Below are 14,979 nucleotides of genomic sequence, written 5' to 3' on the forward strand. Positions count from 1 at the left end.
ACAATCTACGTCAACTCTACTTTCTCTCCATTGAAACATAAAAACACTATATGGCACACTTTAGCTCATGCGAACAGGGCATTTGTGTTGATCTACTGTATACACAGTGGCATGAATGCTTCAACCAAGAAGAATCAGAATTTAGATTCCATGTAACCTTCTCTGAACTCTTAATCACCATGGAGACCGGACAGTAACAGTAATATGCCGGACATCACTGTTTCGGGCAATGTTGCAAAGTTCCATTTTCCTCTCTGTCTCTCAGTGTCCACACTACATGGGGAAGGCACGCAGAGACAAACCCACACCCGTGTGGTTCCAGGAGACAGCATGGTCTGCGCTATGTATACCGGCTCAACCAATCACCAGCCATCCAAACAGTCAGCGGGAGGGGTTTCTGATGAGGAGTAGTTTGGGCGGAGTCTGTGGCTAGCATTGGGGGCTTAGACATGAGAGCGAGACCAGAGAGACACGAAGCACGCGGAGCAGGTGAGCACGACTCGTCTCAAACTCTGTCCTTTTCCCGTTGTGTCTGTGTCAAGTCTTCTCTGGTCACGAAACTACCAGTAAGTGACCCAAGACGTTTCTCTAATTAGCTGTGAGGAGGCTCATGGAGGATGAAGGCTTGTGGATTGTGTGTGTGTTTGTTTTGTAAGATGATGAGGTTTTGGATTGTGACGGCAGCTTGTCATGATCAGTTTGATGTGTAGTTCACATTTGTTGAATTGCAGTGTTATGATTTCACTTGGGTCTTTGACTTTGAATAGAGTGTTTTTCATGATTATTGAATGGTTACATAATCTTGTAAGTATTACAGGAAGATCATCCTTAGATGAAGTGTGTGTCTCAGTGACTGAGGCCACAGAGTATGTTTGCGTGTGTATGTCTATGATCTGTAGGGCAGATTCATGTAGTGCTGACTGATAGGTCATATCAGTGTTTATTCTTGGTGATAAATGTATTTTGGCCACTGGGATCGATCATCCATGTGTACTCTGAACCGTGGAGATGTTACCCAACCAAGGCCCCATAAGGGCCCACCTGGAGCCCCAGCTTTTATCACCTGTGCAAACCCTAAGCACAGATGAAACGGATGAAAGGACTGGCAGAGATGGTAGGCCTACAACTATCAGTCAAGTCACGTTTATTTATATAGCACATTCAGCAACAACAGGTGCAGAAAGGTTTTATTGGATCAGCTGGTGAGAGAAGGTCATGCTGGTTACTATTTGTGTTTCTGTTGCACGAGTGAAATGCTGTAGTGACTCTAAAGGGTCCAGGTGTGTCTGATATGTATTTGACTGAAGGTTGCTCCAGATGTGAGTCTGACAGTCAGGCCGTCCCAATGACGTTCTGGGTTCATGAACATTCCCCTACGAAACAGAACTATAGGAATCTTCTAGTATTTTGAGACAAAATATAGTAATCTTATATAAATGTTAGAAATGTTATACACTACCACAGAACTGTTACAGAAATGTTATAGTATTACTACATGTACTACAGGGTTTATGTGAGCAACCAATAGATGTATAATGGCCATAAAAAAAAGTTTTGGGGACTTTGGGGATTTCCTACGATGTCAATGATGTTATGATCGATCACTCTTGAGGCTTGTAATCGTTTGGGGGTACAGTTACAGTAACAGTCTGGTGATCTTCATTCTTGAAATGTCAAGACAAAAAGTAAAAGAAAGCAAAGGAGAGTAGAAAGGTAGATATAAGAAATTGTGTGTAGAAAGGGACAGACAGTGTGCTACCTTAGAATAATAAGGTTCTATCTGCGTTTTGAGATATTGAGCTTCAAAGTTTTAGAATTCCATAGAGTTACATGGTAAATGGAACAAGTTATTTTTGATATAAAGTACAAATATGTACACAACTTTAAGAAACACCTCATCTGAACTTTCAAAGAATAAAAATATGTAAATAACTCCATTTTGACAAAAATGTCAGATAGAACCTTATTCTAAGGTAGCGAGTGTTATTAACATCATTATTATCCTGCTAGTCAGGGTAGAGTTCTCTTGAAAGATTTGTAAAATCTTCATGAGTCTTAATGTGCTTTATGCTTGAATGCGTGTACATGTGTGAATTTGCAAAAATTCTGATCCAGTCTGTCATAGGGCAATTCCATGGAAAATTACATTTTTTGTAACATCCATAACGCCAATAAAATGTGATTGTATGGTATGATGTGAATGATTACATGAAATTTGAGCATTTGGACTATTTTGATTTTTGGCTGAAGAATGTAAATGAGAAAAAATGCACAAAAAATGTTATCATTCACATCATACAAATGCCAAGGCATTTCACTGGCGTTGTGGATGTGACAAAAAGTCAATTTTCTGTGGAATTGCCCCAATCTGCTAATTATAGACATGCTCAAAACGTTACAAAATTCCAATCAAATGCTCCTACTTTTTCATAGATGTAGACACCACCAGTCCACCACTCTACACCCAATGCCTTTAGTGAATGAAATGGCTTCTCTTTAAACACTTTATGTTGCCACTGTATGTAGGATATGTCAATACATATCACAATTCCTTTTCTCAAGACCTTTCCTAGGTCTGATCTCACAGTAGGCATTTGGTAAAGTTATCTTGGGTTGGCTAGCTTACAGGAAATGTAACTGTAAACAGGAAATGTTGCAACGGCAACTGGTGGTAGTAGGTGTAGTAGCATTAGCTATATAATAAGCTGAGCCCCAGAACAGCGGAGACAGAAGACAGAAAGCCAGATAGAGAGAAAGTGCTCATCTGTTTGCAGTGCTGTTAATAAAGTTAAACATGTCAAACAAAAGCTGGGTGCTTGTAACCTCCACAAGCCAATCAGGCTAGCTCTAGCAATGGCAGCCAATCAAGATACAAAGCGTGTCCATGACCTAAGGGACAATTTTCTGCTCCTCTTTGAGAAGCAAAAAATGGATGCGCACACAGTTACTCATAGGGGACATGAAGTAGGCTCAACCATATTTTTTAGTAGTAGACTCAATTGTATTTTTGTTGTTCGTTTGTGTGTAGGTAGTATTATGTGTATAGTTTGAATAATGTAATTGTGTGTCTATATTGGAGTCATTTTTAGTTATGTGTGCCAAAGATGCTTTGTGTGAGGAGTGAGTGAAGCAGAGAGGCATTGTTAATGAGTCTGGCTGAAAGTGTGTTTCCTCTTGGATCAACTCTGTGTGTGTGTGAGAGAGAGAGAGTCAGTCGTTTGTCGGTTATCTCTCTCTTTTCCTCTGTTTGCTGGAACAGAGAGATAGGGAGAGATGGAGAAAGGATAGACAGCCTGTGAGTCTCTGTCAGAGAAAGACACACATGCATATACACACACACACACACAAACACACAAAAAGAAAGGGAGACAGGACTACTGTGAGGTGAGCAACTTTGAAGTTATCACTGTTTTTTTGTTTGTTTGCTTATAACTCACACTCACACTGCAGGCAGTATATTATGCTATTTGACATCTCATCATGTTCACAGAGGTAGATAGAGACACACACATGCTACTATAAACACATGGGCCGCACACAATCTTAGATTTTACAGGTCAACATCTTATTTTATTTATATCAACAGATAGTCATTTGTGAGAGTTTGTAATGTGAGCGGATGTGCAGCATTCAGCAAACAGTCTGCATGTTACATCATCCTGTAATTTCTTATCACGTGAGAACACCTGGGACTAGGAATTGCTATTTGAGAGAGTTCTAGAAATTTGGGTTACACATATCTAAAGGTAAGTTGTCACCCCAAGTGATTCCTAGTTTGTGTGTTTTAAAAATTCAGGTCAGTTTTAACAGTTTTCATGTTTATGTGTGTTTTATGTATTGCTTTGCCTTTTCCTGGCTTTGCCTTTAAGTTCTTGGTTATTAAATCAGGAAAGTGTCTTACTATTGGGTGTTTATTTTGAAATCCTAAAACAATCAAGTCAGTTTATTTGTCCCATTTAAATGTAATCTAACCAAATTAGATTCAACTTTATTGTCATTGTGCAGAGTACAAGTACAAAGACAACGAAATGCAGTTTGCGTCTAACCAGAAGTGCAAAAAAAGCAGAAAAGTGCAATGTGATATAAAGTATAGGCAGGTGGTGCATTGACAGGACAATAAATATAGTGCAGTAGTAGTATAAATTAGAGTAGTAGAGTAGTATAAATTAAATACAAATGTGTGCAATGTATTAGCAGTTACCTTATAAGAGCAGAATAAATATGGCGATGTAATATGAACAATGTATGAACACCATGTACAGAGATATGTGCAATGTAGTAGCAGTAACATTATAATATGAATAATATAGGTACAGTATATGCAGTGTATTATTAATAAGATAATGCATATTAATAATAAGAGCATGATTATAGGAGATTGTCAGGGATGTTATATGGTATATATTTATATTTATATATACTATAGTTATTACGGTATATATATATATATATATATATATCAGCATAATGTGTAAAGTTTAAAAGGCTTTTTAATCCTTATTGTACTGTGATGATGTGTCCTTGGCTCTTGCCCTCCCTCTCCACTGCATTCTATTTGTCTCTCATAGACACCCTCATTTCTCATTCAGTCCACTCTGATTCCCTTTGTTCTTTCAGTTCATCAGAACACAGTGGCAGACAGCACTTCCCATGGCCACCATTCAGTCCCTGTTAAGTGGGGTAAGAGCTCAAGTCACGGTGTTGAGAGGTCAAAGGTCATGTTTGCAGAGAGAGATGCACTTACTGCATTTGACTCATGACATGTGCAAGTAGGAAACAGTGGACTAAACCAGAGGGCAGGACTAGAGGTTGAAATGTGTAGAGTAATGTACACTGTTAATGCCAGCTCAGTTTTACTCCACATATGAGAATGATGTGTGTATGAAAACAATCACAGCATGATTGAATGAGAGTTTGTGATTCTATCCCAAAACACATTTAGTCAAATTCAACAAATAGCTCGTCACAATCCTCTGGCTTTCCTTTCAGTCAGTGCACTCTACTTTGGTCTCATGATGGCCTTACATCCATTTGTGAGGTAGCACTCCTAAGCAAGGCATGTGTGCTGTCCACTAAGTGTCCTCTCTCATTGACCCCCCCCCCCCCCCCCCCAGAGGTGGGGATGGAGCCCAGGCTGAAGAGGGGGTTGAGGAAGGAGGAGGGGCCCAAGGCAGTCAGCCAGGTGTGGAACTCCAGCTCGTCCAATCGCAGTCGCAAGAGGAAGAGGAGGAGGGATTTGGGAGTAGCATCACAGCTCTGGTGTTACGGCAACCGCTGAAGTACAGGAAGACACTGATCTATCTGAGCCTCACGGCACTACTCATATTTACTACAGGTGACACTCGTCTCTCTCTCTCTCTCTCTCTCTCTCTCTCTCTCTCTCTCTCTCTCTCTCTCTCTCTCTCTCTTTCAACATGGACACACACACACACACACACACACATATATATATATATATATATATATATATATATATATATCTGTCTGTGTGTCTCTCTCTCCTTGGTAGCATTCCTGTTGGGATATGTGGCATTCCGTAGGTCGTGCCAGTACTGTGGAGACGATGAGGATCTGGTACCAGTGGACGACCCGCCAGGGGTACCTCATTATCCAGAGGGGGACCTTCACATGGGGGAGCTGCGGGACATGCTGAAGAAATATCTCAAGGAGGAAACACTGGACACCACTATTAGGTACACACACACACACACACACACACACACACACACACACTTGTTTAATGAATGGTCTGCCCCTACTTTTACCCTAATACATGCACCCCAAAACACATACAATGCATACAAGCATACACAAACATAAATACATCCACCCACGTTAATATGGATATGCAGAGAAACTGGCCACACATACGGTCTTATTCTTGCATTGGCACGTCAGAGGGGCTCTACCCACAATGTACTGCAGGCCATCTGTTTGATATGTTCAGGCGAGTGAGCAGGACGACCCACCCACCCGGGTCCTCCGAGGGGAACGACCTGGCTCGAGAGATCCTTCAGAGCTTCCAGAAGCTGCGTATGGACCACACCTGGACTGACTCTCACTATGCCACTCTACAGTTCCCCTCCAGGTGTGTGTGTGTGTGTGTGTGTGTGTGTGTGTGTGTGTGTGTGTGTGTGTGTGTGTGTGTGTGTGTTTGTGTGTTATCCAGAGTGACTTACAGTGAACTAACTACATGGACAATCTGTCCTCTTCTGGAGTGCCTTGTTCAGGAGGACAATGGGGGCATCTGAGATTGAACTCACAACTTTCAGATGTTCCATTTGGAAGCCCAGACATGTAACCACTAGACTGGCACCACCACCCTTGTTTATGATTACTCACTGCAGGACCCAGAGGAATGCCCTATGGATAGTTGATAAGGACGGGGTTGAACTTGAAGAGATCCCGCTGAATGCTGAAGATTACTGCGCCTACAGCCCCACCGGCACAGCAACGGTAACTATAACAACCATAGCTGTCATAACTATTAATAATTTAATAAAGCTTTACTAAAATATATAAAAGTGAAAGCTCAAAAGAGAAAATAACACAATAACAAACAGAACCTAGAGACAACAAGCTATTTTTGTCTCTATGTTGATGGATGCTATAGTTCTTTCTGTGTCTGTGTCTGCGTCTGTGTCTGCGTCTGCAGGGGGGTGTGATGTATGTGAACTATGCACGGCCAAAGGACTTTGACACACTGCGTTCCCTGGGCCTGCCGCTAGAGGGAACCATTGCCCTGGCGAGGGTTGGTGGGGGTGTAAGCTTTGCGGAGAAGGTGCGTCTTGCCCAGACGGCGGGCATGGTGGGCGTGCTGGTCTACCCAGACCCTGCCGACGTGCCCCAGGACCCGCGCAGACTAGGCCTCAGCAGTGACGCTGCCATCTCCGAACATGTGAGAGAGAGAGAGAGAGAGAGATCACCGAAACAAAACCCTCAACCACATCCTCCCACCTAGTAGAGAGACAACAAGAAACTTCAATTCAATTTAATTTCTAATATAATATTATATCATATAATATGAGTAATGTAAAAAAGGTTTTGGCTGTAAAATGTGAATGAAACAAAAATGTGATCATCTACAAATTTCACAAACCCATGTTTAGTTGCAAACAGGACATAGACAACATATCAAAGTGAAACTGACCATTTTTTTCACTATTTCATGGAAAATATGAACTCATTTTAAATATCAAAAAAGTTTGGTCAGGGGCAACAAAAAGTTAGAATGTTGTGTAATGCTGAAGAAAATGCATGGAGGAACAAATCACAACGAACACAGTCAACTGGCACCATGACTGATTAAAAAGAGCATCCCAGACAGGCAGAATAAAGATGTTGAGGTATTCATCAGTCTGTGAAAACCTGTATTGGTAAATAATGTAACAATATAAGAATAATGCTCATCAATGGGCAATTGTGAAAAGGGAATTCAGTGAATTCAGTCAGATTCATCCACAAAGGCTGGTTAAAACTTTACCATGCAAGAAAGAAACAAGGTTTTGAGCAAAAATGCTAACATCAACATCTTTTTCAGGGAAGACCTTGAATATTTCAGGAAAACAATGCCAAACTGCATTCTACACATATTACAACAGTATGGCTCCATAGAGTCCAGATGCTAAAATGGGTTCTCTGCAGTCCAGACCATCACTTTGGGTGCATCATGGAATGAATAACATGATTAAGGAGACCCCAGTCTAGACTGTATTGGGTACAAATGGGACATTTCATTCTTAAAACTCCAGCAACTGGTCTTCTCAGTTCCCAAACAGTTGTTAAAGGAAGAGGTGAAGCACCACAGGGTTTGGCATGATTAGCAAATCATTGCATTCTGTTTAGATTTACATTTTACACAGCATCCCAACTTTTTTGGCAATGGTGTATAAATATAATATAATATAATATAATATAATATAATATATGAAAACTGTATGACCTCTGTAGCTCTCCTCTCAATGACAGGTTCATCTGGGCTCTGGTGACCCTTTCACCCCTGGATTCCCCTCCTTTAACCACACCCAGTTTCCACCCATGCAATCGTCTGGCCTGCCACTCATCCCGGCACAGCCAATCAGTGCCAACGTGGCCTCAATGCTTCTGAGGTATGGCATGTAACTTCCTCTCATGTTCAGTATACATGACTAATGCAGTTGTGCTACAACACATATTCATCACACAGTTGACAATTTGATTAACTAGTGCAGTGCCCGTTCAGACATGCTATTCCTGTAGAAAACCCGTAGCCCAATTACAAGCCTGCAGGTAGGCCTGCTTTATAGGATGATTGGGAAAAACATCATTCCAGCTAAGCATTCAATAATGAATACTGCATATTATATTACATTATAATAAATGAGCAGTGAGCAGAATTTAAGCATGGCTGCATGTGATATGTTTTATAGATCAAAATGGTAAACAGCTGTTTTGAGTTAAGGCTATGTTTAGCCTATTGAATAACTTGAAGATAGAGAAGCATAAAACAAACAATGTGACTCAAAAAGTCTCTGGTAGCCTATTGGCTCTCTGTATACCACTCTGGGCCAGATGTACTAACGCTTTTGCGCCCATTTCAGGCGTATTTGTTTCGCAATGTGCGTGTAAAATCATTGCGAGGTATGTACAAACAGGCCGCAATGATGTAAAAGCGCAAACTGCCTGTCGAGGGAGCTGAAAATGGCAGATTGCGTTTTTAATGTCATGCATGCATTCATGGGAGGATCCAGGGGAAAGTGGGAGTTTAGCGTAAAAAGATGGGAGGGGAAGAGTAAAGAGCGCCTAGTTATGAAAGCGCCTGAAAGCGCACGTCTATTCTGCGCCTAAATACTTCCGCCTTGTAAAAGCAGGTGTTAATCCACATTGCAGTTCAATGCGTCAATAAGAGAACCTTTCAAAGACAACAGAATCGCTATTTAGAACAACAGTTTTTGTGGTGAAAGTATTTGTACTACCAAAAGCAACCTTAACTTTCGTTGGCCTTTTGCATGTCTTACTTTCACTTTCACGTCATTCACTTAAACTTACTACTTACGAGATTTGACCAATCTTCTACTTGCTAGATTTGACCAATCTTCCATAGCCTACGTGCACAAGTAGTTTGAGTAGAACTACTGATCTTTATTATCTCCCTGCTTGTTGACATCTTATCATGTAGGCCTATGGTATTATTTCATGATCGCTAAACGTTTGATTCTTTTTAATGTTGTCATCAGTTAACTTCATTCAACTGCGCTTGTAGGCGCTGCCATTCAGTTGTGGACGTTAGAAATTGCGCTTTATGGGCGAGAGAAGGGCAGAGAAAGGCGCAGTTTACACTAAGGATTGAACGATTGATAAATACGACGGAAACTTGGGTCTGACAGCGCTCGCAATCTGCGGTGTGTCTATGGCGCTGATAACGCTACGTTCGCAAATGTACGTACATCTGGCCCTCAGTGTCTGTAGCTGGCCATACTTTGCATCATTCTGAAACGTCCTTAAATTTGGGACCATATACTGTAGATGTCAGTGATGAAGTCATACTTTCACACAGCTGGGGATGTGGTACATCAGCCCAGCATAAAGATCATGTAAAAAGTTTAGCACCTTAGAGAATAGATGGTATAGAAGTGAAATAGTTTTACATCTTATACTTAACATAGCATGGAGGCAGTGCAATACAAATATAATCAACCCCCCCCCCACACACACACACACCTCTCTCTCTCTCTCTCTCTCTCTCTCTCTCTCTCTCAGACAGCTGGAGGGTGTTGCGTGTCCGCGGGGATGGCAGGGCCGTCTGCAGATCTACGTGTACGTCAGGTGTGTGTTGGGTCCCTCTCTCACCGGAGGCTCAGGAACGCCAGGTGCGCATGGGGGTGTTCAACAGCATGACACCTGTACTCCTCAACAACATATTTGCCTCCATTGAAGGGAAGGTTGAACCAGGTGAGCAAAAAAGATCACAGGAGAAACATAGGGTTTTAATTTATATGGCACGCAATGTGCAATACAATGCAGTAATTAATGCTAATTTATTTGAACTTATCAAATAAATGCAACACCGCACTTCACCAGAGGTGGGAAGTAACAAATAACAAATACTTAAGTACTGTACAGTAGCATTTTCAGGTATCTGGTTTTGCTTGACTTTAGTATTTTTTTAACAACTTTTACTTTACTCCTCTACATTTTTGCAGAAATATCTGTACTTTATACTTCTTACATTTTCAAAACTGACTTGTTACTTTTGTGTTAATGCATTTGAGGCGGGTTTTCCATTTGAGGTCACTGTGTGCTTATCCAACAACAAGGCTTGACTTGCAACTCTAGGGGTGCCCACTAAGGGGCAGTGTAAAAGAAGAGTTACATGAGAACTGAAAACTTCTTTATGGAATTCTGTGCTTTAATAGAACATGTACAGATGACAAAATATCCTATTCTTTGTGTTCTTTTCCTCCTAAAAAAATGTGTGAAAATATTTCCACCTAGGCCTATTCTGCCAGTGAGCTTGCTTCAACCTTACCTTTGTTTCTCTGCAAATTCATCCTTGGCTTTGTAGAGGCCAACAAGCTTGCTTGATTTTTTTCCTGAAATAGTGAAATAATTGTTAATTCAACTCTGTTGTATCGGAGTTAAAGTTGTTAAATTGGAATATCTTTGTAGGCTACAGTCAGCTTCTTTTAAGAGAAAACACTGGTAAAATAGTCCTTCAAAAACGGCTAGGATACTTTTTACTTTTATACTTTAAGTACATTTCAGAGCCTGTACTTTGTTAATTTTACTTGAGTAAAGAGGTTGAATCACACGTACTGTATACAGTATACACTTTCCATACTCAAATCCATACTGTATGAGTATGAGTATGGAAAGTGTATAGTGTTACCATCTCTGCGCTAGACGCAAACACAAGCAGGTCAGTGCACAGACAAGGAAGTTCTCAGTACACGAATTCCATAAAACTTCCAAACATAGACCACAAAGTCTCAAATCAAATCAACCACCATCTTGTTCCACTATGTTATACAAATGCAACAAATTACTCAACAGATTTCTGTTTCATTGTGCTCTGTGACATGTCAATTAATTGTCACATACAGGAATTACCACCTTTGTTAATGTGTGCTTTCCACAGCACTTTAACTTTAGATTGTGCATGTTCAAATTAGTGTCCATTATGTTAAAGATTATTGTATAAATGTATTGACATAATAATTTAATACATTATTATGTACATAATAGGTAAGTCATTAATTGATCAGTTCCAAATCATTCAACTTAAAACACTGATTAATGACAAACATTACATTTGACAAACATTTGAAACACAAACAGTGGTTCAAAATGTTGCCATACATGTCAAATATGTCATTTCATTTGTTCTACTTAGTAGTTTTCATTCTCTCTACCCCCCTCTCTTTCTCAGAACAATATATAATCATTGGGGCCCAGAGAGACTCTTGGGGTCCAGGTGCAGTCAAGTCTGGTGTGGGCACAGCCCTCTTGCTGGAGCTTGCCCGCACCTTCAGCTCCATGGTGCAGAACGGTATGTGTGTGTGTGTGTGTGTGTGTGTGTGTGTGTGTGTGTGTGTGTGTGTGTGTGTGTGTGTGTGTGTGTTAAAATAGCTGTTAAAATATCAGCCACTTGCTGACACTATCTAAAACCTGGGATTTCTATGCAAACTAATCATTCTTGTGTTTCTTGGATATGGGATATAGATATGTATGGGAGTCTTGGATATGTGCAAAAACGACAGTGAGTGTTTGGGGATTATGCTTTGTGCCTAGGCTGAAGTGCCAGTAGAGAAAACGTAGACCTATAAAAGAACCACACTTGACAGTCAGAAAACTTAATTCCAATCTTTGAGGGACTGATTCTTACCTTCTGTGTTAACATCACAAAACATGGTCAAATGCTCTGTTCATCTATTCTATCTATGCCTCTGGTGTTTTTATTCTTGGTGATCCTTAATTAAGAAGCTGTGCCAAAAAGAGTGCATCATATACACATTTTGGTGTGTGTGTGTGTGTGTGTGTGTGTGTGTGTGTGTGTGTGTGTGTGTGTGTGTGTGTGTGTGTGTGTGTGTGTGTGTGTGTGTGTGTGTGTGTGTATATGTGTGAGTGTGTGTGACCAGGCTTTTACCCCAGGCGGAGTTTGCTGTTTGTCAGCTGGGATGCTGGTGACTTTGGTAATGTGGGCGCCACTGAGTGGCTAGAGGTCAGTCTGGAGAGTAACCATTGCAAAGGGTCCAAGACTAATTGTACAGAAAGTGTCTGTTGTTTTGATATTATTTTCTATAATCGGAAAACGTTGTTTCATTCGGAATGTTTTAGAAACTTCAATCAAGATGTTTCCATTTCTTTTTGTCCAGGGTTATCTGTCCATGCTTCACCTGAAAGCTGTGGCTTACTTCAGCCTGGACCAAGCAATAATGGGTAATTTTCACAAAACTAAGAAAACAATTCCAGTAGCTTTAAGTAACTACCGGTATGTTGTTATTCTTGTGTGTGTGCCTATTGTGAGATAGTGTGTATAATGTGGCCTTTTGTCTATAGGTGATGATGAGTTATCTGCTTATGCAAGTCCTCTTCTCGTGGATCTAATAGAAGGAGCCATTAAGCAGGTGTGTGTCATCGGTACATGCCAACATCGTTTTTATTTGTATAGTTTTTAGCAGATGCTTTTGTCCAAAGAGACTTACAGTGATAGCGATAAACTATACATTGAAGGAACAGGCCAACATTTTGGGAAATAGGCTTATTACCCGTCTCCCCCAAGATGATATATTCCCCTCTCGCCTCTGTACGTGCAGTAACTCAGTCTGCAGAATGTTGATAATAAAGACGAAATGTCGAGATTAAAGTCAACATGATATTTCAACTTGATGATTACGGCTTACAGCTCATGAAAAGCAAAAATGAGTATCTTGAAATATTAGAATAAAGAGGTTAAAATACAGAAATGTTGACCTTTTGAAAAGAAAATGTCAGTCTTTTGTATTAACTAATCTGACTAATATGACTAATCTGAAATAGTTAATTTATACTGCTTTTGTGCTTTTGCACAAATGACTGCATCAATATGGTGTGTTATGGAGGCAATCAGCCTGTGGCACTGCTAAGGTGTTATGGAAGCCCAGGTTGCTTCGATAGTGGCCTTAAGGTCATCTGTATTGTTGGATCTGCTGTCTCTCATTTTCCCCTTGATAATACCCCACAGATTCTCTATGGGGTTAAGGGCAGATGAGTTGTCTGGCCAATCAAGCACAGTAATACATGGTAAGCAAACCAGTTACTAGCAGTTTTGGCACTGTGGGCAGGTGCTGCTGGAAAAGGAAATCAGCATCTCCATTAAGCATGTTAGCAGATGTAAGCATGAAGTTCTCTAAAATCTCCTGGTAGAAGGCTGCATTGACTCTGGACTTGATAAAACACAGTGGACCAACACCAGCAGATGACATGGCAACTTGGATCCTGTGCCTCTCCACTCTTCCTCCAGACTCTTTGGAACTTGATTGAACCCTGATATCCAAATGAAATGCAACATTTGTTTTTACATGAAAAGAGGAGTTCGAACCACTGACCAGTAGTCTAGTTTTGTTTCTCCTTAGCCCAGGTAAGACAGTCTAACCTTGCCTCTGATTCAGGATTGGCTTGACACTAGGCATTTGCCACTTCTAGCCTATTTTCTGGACACATCTGTGCGTGGTGGCTCTTGATGCAGACTCCAGCCTCAGTCCACTCCTTGTGAAGTTCCCCCAAGTTTTTGAATCGACTTCGCTTGACAATTCTCTCAAGGCTGCTGTCATCCTTGTTGCCTGCACAACTTTTCCTACCACACTTTTCCCTTCCAGTCAACTTTCCATGAATATGTTTTCATACAGCACTCCGTGAACACCCTGCCCACCATCTGTTGCTTACCCTCCTTGTGGGGGGTGAAAGAGTGCCTTCTGGACAACTATCAGGTCTGCAGCCTTTCCCATGATTGTGGTTGTGTTTACTGAACCAGAATAAGAATTTAAAGGCTCAGGAAACCGACATTTCGGTATTATAACCTCTTTATTATAATATTTTGAGATACTCATTTTTGGTTTTCATGAGCTGTTTTAGTTTTAATCATCAATTAAAAGAAAAATGGCTTGACATTTCATTTTATATCTAATGAATCTAGAATTATGAAAGATCCACTTTTTGAAAAAGTGAACTTTTCCATGATACTCTAACTTTTTGAAACCCACCTGTATAAGATGTTGGCGTGTTCCTTTAACATTAAAAATAACAATTTTAAGTAGTCATGAAGCCATGAACAATTAAAAACCGAATGAACAGAAAAAACAGACAACATATCAAATGTTCAAAATGACAAATTTGACTATTTCATGGAAATATATGTTAATTTTGAATTTGATACCAGCAACATGTTTAAAAAAAATGTTGGGACGGGGGAAACAAAATGCTGGAAAAGTTGTGTAATGATGAAGAAATCAAAAGGAAGAATGTTTTACAACTAATTAGGGTAACTGGCAACATTATTGGGTATGAAAAAGATAGATAGATAGACAGATAGATAGATAGATAGATAGATAGATAGATAGATTCATTCATTCATTCATTCATTCAAGGATACAAGGAAGTTTATTGTCACATGCATATAGTTACTGGAAGTAAGAAATGCAGTAAAATTATGTCTGGTGTCAGCCTATTTGTGCATTTATGCAAGGGCTGCATAAGAAAGGTGGGGGAGGATTGGGATTGGGTGGGGGGCACCAACAAGGAGCACCCAAGAGCAACAGGGGCAAGGAAAAACTCCCTTACCAAGGAAGAAACCTTGGGCAGATCCACGGCTCAAGGGGCTAACCCAACTGCCAGGGGTCTTGGTGTGTGTGTTGGGGGGATGACAGGGGAGATGGGATAGTGTGCTGTGTATGTGGGGAGGGGGCAGTGTGCAATATGTGTGTTGGAGAAGCTTCCTCATGAGACAATGTGCTGTGTATTGGG

General features: G+C 40.6%; 1 protein-coding gene across 1 annotated transcript in view; it reads left to right on the plus strand.

The window, feature by feature from the left end:
- The first annotated feature begins 1,079 nt into the window (after positions 1-1,079).
- Positions 1,080-14,979, plus strand: part of tfr2 (transferrin receptor 2) — an 18,083-nt gene continuing 4,183 nt past the window's right edge. Inside the window, 14 exon segments of the mRNA XM_048236751.1 lie at positions 1,080-1,114; positions 4,618-4,680; positions 5,113-5,335; positions 5,510-5,693; positions 5,948-6,088; positions 6,348-6,456; positions 6,656-6,898; positions 7,969-8,108; positions 9,739-9,826; positions 9,828-9,930; positions 11,408-11,527; positions 12,117-12,199; positions 12,354-12,417; positions 12,538-12,605. Of these exon segments, the coding sequence (XP_048092708.1) occupies positions 1,085-1,114; positions 4,618-4,680; positions 5,113-5,335; positions 5,510-5,693; positions 5,948-6,088; positions 6,348-6,456; positions 6,656-6,898; positions 7,969-8,108; positions 9,739-9,826; positions 9,828-9,930; positions 11,408-11,527; positions 12,117-12,199; positions 12,354-12,417; positions 12,538-12,605 (1,659 nt within the window). The 5' untranslated portion in view covers positions 1,080-1,084.

The sequence above is a fragment of the Alosa alosa genome, chromosome 24, assembly GCF_017589495.1.
Source record: "Alosa alosa isolate M-15738 ecotype Scorff River chromosome 24, AALO_Geno_1.1, whole genome shotgun sequence".
Taxonomy (NCBI): Eukaryota; Metazoa; Chordata; class Actinopteri; order Clupeiformes; family Clupeidae; genus Alosa; species Alosa alosa.